General features: G+C 33.0%; 1 protein-coding gene across 1 annotated transcript; it reads right to left on the bottom strand.

Moving 5' to 3' along the window:
- Window positions 1–1212: 1212 nt before the first annotated feature.
- LOC125873245 (GTP-binding protein YPTM2) lies at window positions 1213–5436 on the bottom strand. The gene is made up of 7 exons (XM_049554145.1): window positions 5307–5436; window positions 3214–3286; window positions 2380–2556; window positions 2108–2179; window positions 1866–2021; window positions 1690–1784; window positions 1213–1608 (listed from the first exon to the last, which is right to left on the bottom strand). Exons 3-7 carry the CDS (start codon window positions 2422–2424, stop codon window positions 1512–1514), a joined length of 465 nt encoding a protein of 154 aa, XP_049410102.1. The 5' UTR covers window positions 2425–2556; window positions 3214–3286; window positions 5307–5436; the 3' UTR covers window positions 1213–1511.
- Between the last annotated feature and the right edge of the window lie 1248 nt (window positions 5437–6684).

The raw sequence follows: 6684 nt of genomic DNA, 5'->3' as shown, positions 1-6684 counted from the left end.
CCCCCCCCCCCCCCCCCCCCCTTTTTTTTTTCCTTTTCCTTTTTTTTTTTTAATTTTGGGTTAAATATATAAATATGTTTTTAGGGAAGTATTTTCTACTTGCGGCAAGATTTTTTTTGAAAATAAAATTTTCATTATTATTATATTCGATACGCAAAAGGAGAAAATAACTTTCCGAAAAGCATATGAGCGCATATATATATATGTGTGTGTTTTAAAAATATGTGTGTGAATTGTTGGGAGGGGGTTAATTGAAAAAAATCATTTCCTTTTGGGATTGTGATAGTTTAATATTTAATTAATATTAATAGTTTATTTAATTTTTTTAAGGTGGAAAGATTTATTTATATGAATGGTATGTGGTAAAACAAATTAAAATAAAAAAGAGTGTATTACACACATTCGAAGTGTGTTTCTCAAATTAATGTGTGATAATTTAGGTACGAAATTCACTCTCCAACACTTTAAGTATGAAACTAGAAAAAGAATAAGATAGTTTAGGTATGTATTTTGACACTTTACTCTTTTTTAAAATCAAAATTTGTAACTGGGTTTCAGCTCTGGAAATTTATTTGTAAACCAAACTAGATTTATTTATGATATATTGCCACGTATAGGTCCAAAATCTGTTAAATTTGTGTGTTTTAACAAGATAATAACTGAAGGTACTATTAAACTAGATCTTCATCCTAAAAAAAAATATAATGAAATGTCAAATTTGTGTACTGTTTTAGCAAGATAACATTTTTTTTTTATAAAATAGAGATAACATAAGCAGGTCGGGGCTCATGGGCAAGCCCAAGATTTAAAGACAACGTGACACTACTAAAGGCGAATGCAGCTTAGTTGAAGCACCAACACTTAATCGAAAAATATTGCCAAACAAGATAGGCCACTCTATCTTGGAGTGTATATATAAATATAAATTAAATAAAACATAACATAGTACACTCTATGACCGGATAGTATTGTCCCCAAGTATACACTGTGAAATTGCTAGTTCAAATCTCACTTGGGGTTTTTCAATATGATTTTTCTTGAAAAAAATTGACAAAAAGAAAATATTTTAGGGTGCAAACTTAATTATATGATCCTTATTTAGAAATATATATATATATATATACACTTTTCGAAGTGAACAAGTGCATATGCACCCACTCCCTCAAAGGTGGGTCCGCCCCTGCCCGGGGGGGGGTTGAAGCCCCATTGTCATTCCTAACCACTAACTCGTTGATAACTAGCATTTCCCACATAATCTGTTAGACGTTGGGCTAACTTGTTCAGTTACCATTAAGTTCAAGGGTGATTTTTAAAGCTGAAGCAATATTAAGTATGGAATGAAAGCAAACCTACTAATTCCACCCATATTCCTAGTTTTTGTACAAAAATCAAATACATTGCAAAGAATGGGGGTTTTGGCGAAAGGCTGAAACATCAGTCAAACCATTGCGACTAATTTTACATGCTACATCAGATCAGAAGCATCATCGTGCTAACGTAACTTCATCCTTTCAAGTCAAGCAGCAACCACTCTTTTGGTTAACAGGTTGTCCACGGATCTGCACAGTTGGAGGCCGAGCATTATTTGATGCGGGTTGGCTCGCCATTCTACAAAATCAAAGAATCATCATACAGAGATTTTTCAGATGTATATCTATGAATGACTAGTACTTTGACGAATTCGGATACCTGTTCTTGATTGAAGCAGCCATGGCCATGAAAGCCTGCTCCACATTGGTTGCACTTGTTTCCATGAATGGAATACCAATTTCATCAGCGAAATCCTACATATTATGCAAACTCTATTCACCGATGTATTCATTGTGGGACAGTGTCTTGAATAAAAGGTGTAGCAGACTTCTTACCTGAGCTGTCTCAGTGGAAACTACTTTTTGCGCTGTGAGATCACACTTATTTCCCACAAGAAGCTTGTTTACACTATCACTTGCATATCGATCAATTTCACTCAACCATTGCTTGACATTATTGAAGCTCTCTTGATCAGTCACATCATAAACCACCTGAAAAAATGCCATCAGAACAAGACAACCTTGATAAATAAAAAATGAAATCAATGAACAAGTATAAGAAATAATTTATTTCTCACAATTATGCCATGAGCCCCACGATAGTAACTGCGGGTGATTGTCCTAAAACGCTCTTGACCAGCTGTGTCCCACTATATGTAACAAAGCAGGAACATTAGATTCTAAAGGAACTAAAACAAGTTGAGAATGAATCAAAATATATATAGATTAATGATTCTGACTTAATTTCTATTTCTCTAAATATATGGTAAACAACCCAAACACTCCTGCTAATTGCAATTCCTTTGACAGAGACATAAATTGCCTACGCACTTGGATTTCAAATACTTACAATTTGAAGTTTAATGGTTTTCCCATCCTGTTCCACTGTGCGCATTTTCTACACGAGAATGCAATCGTCACTGATATACTGCAAACAATGATTACGAAGACATTGAACAGAATGACATGGATCACTTATGAAGTCCACTCCAATGGTACTAATGTAACTCTCAAGATACGAATCATCCTGAAAACCAGAAAAGAACAAAAATAATAAGGAAAAGCCCGTTTTCTTTCATACAGAATGTTATTGCTGGGAAGTTTAAAAGCAATACAAACTAAGAGTCTGACAAATTCAAATCAGAAAATGAGATAATTCCCTTGCAGGCCATAAAAATATTCAGAGGTAATTCCCTTCTTTACGAATGTATTGGTAGATGATCTGAATGAAAGAATTCCTATCTATTCTCAACAAAACATTTCATATTTAGATCACAGGTCAACAAGAAATAATAAAAGGTTTCTCAATCACAAACAAGCTGAACCTCGGTAAGCCCAAAAATTGAAGGAGAACCCCCNCCCCCCCCCCAAAAAAAAACCCTTTACACACACACACACGTATATACTTGGGGTCAGAGAGAGCCAACAGGAAACGACCACAACTTATACCAATGATTTTTTTTTTATAATTTAAAATCACCAAATTACAGAAGCAGAGCATGCTATCCTTGCCCGTCATCACAAGGATCAAAAAAAGAGGAAAATCAAAGATAAAACAATGCATTTCCAATCCCCGAAAGAAATGAATCAGTAAAAGAGAAACTTAGATGAGGCAAAGGAAAGGGCATTCTCATCACATTTCAACTGAGAAACAAATGTAGTAAAATTATGCAAAATTACTTACAGCAAATCTGAGAAGGAGACATGATTTGCCAACTCCAGAATCTCCAATAAGCAAAAGCTTGAAAAGATAGTCGCTGCACAGAAAATTACAACATCAGATAAGCTATATAAAATCAAAATATGTCCAGATAAATATAATATACAATTATGCAGACATTCCATGATTCCTAATATGATAAACATCCATAATTACATGTCTAGGTAAATATAATACATAATTATGCAGACATTCCATGATTCCTAAGATGACCAAAATCTATAATTAATATGCCCATAAAACATCACATGTTTTCAGAGGCACAAATTTAACATCGCTATTTCTGTGGAAACAATTTCTCCTACTATGAAATATGTAAGGAAAATCCTCAATCCAGACTTTGATAAATACTACCACTGAGATCTGACATTAGTCAACATAACCACACAGGAAGATTGCCACAACATGTTTAAGTGTAATAGTTAAATCAAATAAGATACACATATAATCAGAGAACTTATGACGACTTGAAAGAGCAAGCTTCCACAAAGCATAACTAAAAGAAGTTAATTGAACTGCCCAAATTATTTTCTACTTCGTTCTACTTGAGATTTAATGTGACCAACTTTTCACAGTGAATTGTAGGACCTACAGATAAAATCATCACATGAAAAAAACTTTTGAAGTCTAAAAACTAAAATAGAGTTATTACAAGTGCTTAAGAATTGCCTGAAAAACACTGCTTGAAGTTAAAGAGAATTTGCTCCCAAAAACAATTCAGAACAGAGAGCATAATGTCTAAGAGGTTTTTCAGATTGAGACAGTGCGATTAATATCTAGTAACTCACCAAAACTAACATAATCCACCGGCCACCCATGATGTTGAACTGTTGCCAACATTTAGATATTAATTCAGGTGTATGTCAAGCTTCAGGAATAGCAAGTTAGCACATGCTTTAAATCTTACAAGTCAATCTACACAAAACATCTAAAGCTTGGAAGCTTGCACAAAATTATTAATCAGAAGTTTTATACTGCTACAACTTAAACCAAAAAAATTACATCGCAATATTTTAACAAGAGCAACAAAAATAGTTGAGATTATATTTACAGACAATGACCAGAAGGTATTACTCTATAGTATTTAGAGATATTTGTTTACTCAAAATTAAGATCCCAGTCTTCGTAAATAACAGATATTCCACTACTATTTGACCAAAGAAAAGAGCTGATTGCACTTGAACAAGAGTTCTAAACAGTTAAATCAAAACATCCCTCTACTTAACTAGAACTGCTATTTGAACCTTAAAAAAAATACATAATTAAGCTAAGAAATCAATATTTTGAAAGAGAATTTAAGCTTAGTTGAAAGAAAAATTAGCTGGAGAACCCAACTATAAACCAAAAAGATGGGTGAAGTTGACAAAAGGAAAAACTATGAACGTAGCTTTCTGGTTTAATTTTAGAGATAAGTTGGATAGTTTCTTCTTTTAATTGAACCTCTCATCTTTTCTTTGGGGGATCAGATGCATACTAATCCTTCAACCTCCCAGCCTCCCCTTCCTTTTCTCTATTTCTTCATCTTTCTAAATCTTCTTAGGTTTCTTCTTTCTTGATAGCGAGGTTTGGTAGGCATGCTTATTGTTAAGTTAAGCAACAAGAACATACCAAGTGTAGTCCCACAAAGTGAGGTCTGTGGAGGTGAGAGTGTACTTAGACCTTACCCGTACCTCAGAGATAGAGACGTTGTTTCTGATATCTCCTTGGTTCTATTGGCTTAGTTACGCTTTAATTTTTACAAGTGATGATTAGTTAACACTGTTAGCTTCCCTTTATAAAGCAATAAAACTGCACGGATGTCAGTCTATGTTGAGAAAATAATTCCAGATGCTGAATTCAGAAACAATAAGGTATCGACACTTCTACTACTTAGTTAAATCTCTGAAGACAAAATGCAAGGAATTCAACTGAACTCCAATGAACAAATCCGATAAAGTATATTACTGAAATCGATCAATAATCATGATTCACCGATTCAGAGTATTCGCTCAACCAACAATAAAGGAAAATTCTGATTATTTTGCAGAAAACAAATGTAAGAGGAAGATGCTACTTACTATTCGGGATTCATGACTGCTAAACGTATGAGAACGATCAACCGGAGAAGAAGAAGGAAGCTGCAAATTCTACAAATATTTCAGATTTTTCGGCAGAGAAACTGATCAGAGAATCACAACAGTCGCTGACAAAGAGGAGAGAGTCTAAAATAATTTGCAATTAAAAGGAATGCATTCCACGTGGAATACAAAATCGTGTACAATTACAGAAATGGGCTTCTCTAGTCCTTTTTCGCCGATGACTTCAATTTTATAATGACTTGGCTTGCACCCACTTATATTTTACTAATTATTACTACCTCCGTCCACTTTTAATTGTCATAGTTTCCTTTTTTTACAATCAAACTATAAAAACATTGATTAATATGTTACATGTATTTTTTCATCATATTGATATGCAAAAAATTGTAATTTATAGTACTTTTTGTATAGTTTTTGAATATCTAAATTTTTTGTTTAAAATATCGAATTAATGTAATTTTATTTGACTTTGAAAATTAATTAAATTGATTATAGAAAAACGTAACATGACAAATAAAAGTGGACGGAGGGAGTATAAAGTTTGTGATGAGAATAAATATGAAATTAAGTTATCGAATAAAGATATATGCATAATATAGATTAAATGATATATTGTCCAATATTTTACTGGGAAAATGACAAAAATATCACCGAACTATCGTAAATGGTATGCAGATACCCTCTGTCATATTTTTGGGACATTGGTGCCCTTGCCGTTAAAAAATTAGAGCATATATGCCATTCGCTCTAACAGAAGACTAAATAGGGACACATGGCGCAATCTTATCCGTCGATCCGATATTTAATAAATGTCGAATTGGTGGATAAGATTATGACACGTGTATGCCCGTCAGTATAAAGGATATATATGTTCTAGTTTTTTAACGGTAGGGGCACCAATGTCCCATAAGTATAACAGAGGGTATCCACATACCATTTACGATAGTTTGGGGAAATATTTGTCATTTTTCCCTATTTTATTTGGTGTAGACACTAACAGTGTGCTTGGTATGAAATGTTTTCCAATTTTCTCATTTTTGGTTGGGTTAAATGTTTTTCAAATTAACTCATTTTCCTCAAATTTAAGGAAAATGACTATCCTTAAAAAATTAAGGAAAATATTTTCCAGAACTTTCATCCAACTTCAAATTACAATTTTTGGTTGAAAAAAAATCAATTTTTTTATTTAAAAATAAATTTAAAGCTTATTTTTAAAAAATATTTTTCAACTTCAATTTTTTTTTAACCCCACCCTCACCCTTCACCCCCCCCCCTTCCCTAGCTAGCCCCCTACCATCCCCAAAAAAATTTAAAGTTTGTTTTTAAAAATTATTTTCAATTTCAAAATTTTATTTTC

The sequence above is a fragment of the Solanum stenotomum genome, chromosome 8 (assembly GCF_019186545.1).
Source record: "Solanum stenotomum isolate F172 chromosome 8, ASM1918654v1, whole genome shotgun sequence".
NCBI lineage: Eukaryota > Viridiplantae > Streptophyta > Magnoliopsida > Solanales > Solanaceae > Solanum > Solanum stenotomum.
This window is presented reverse-complemented; position numbering and strand designations above follow the sequence as displayed.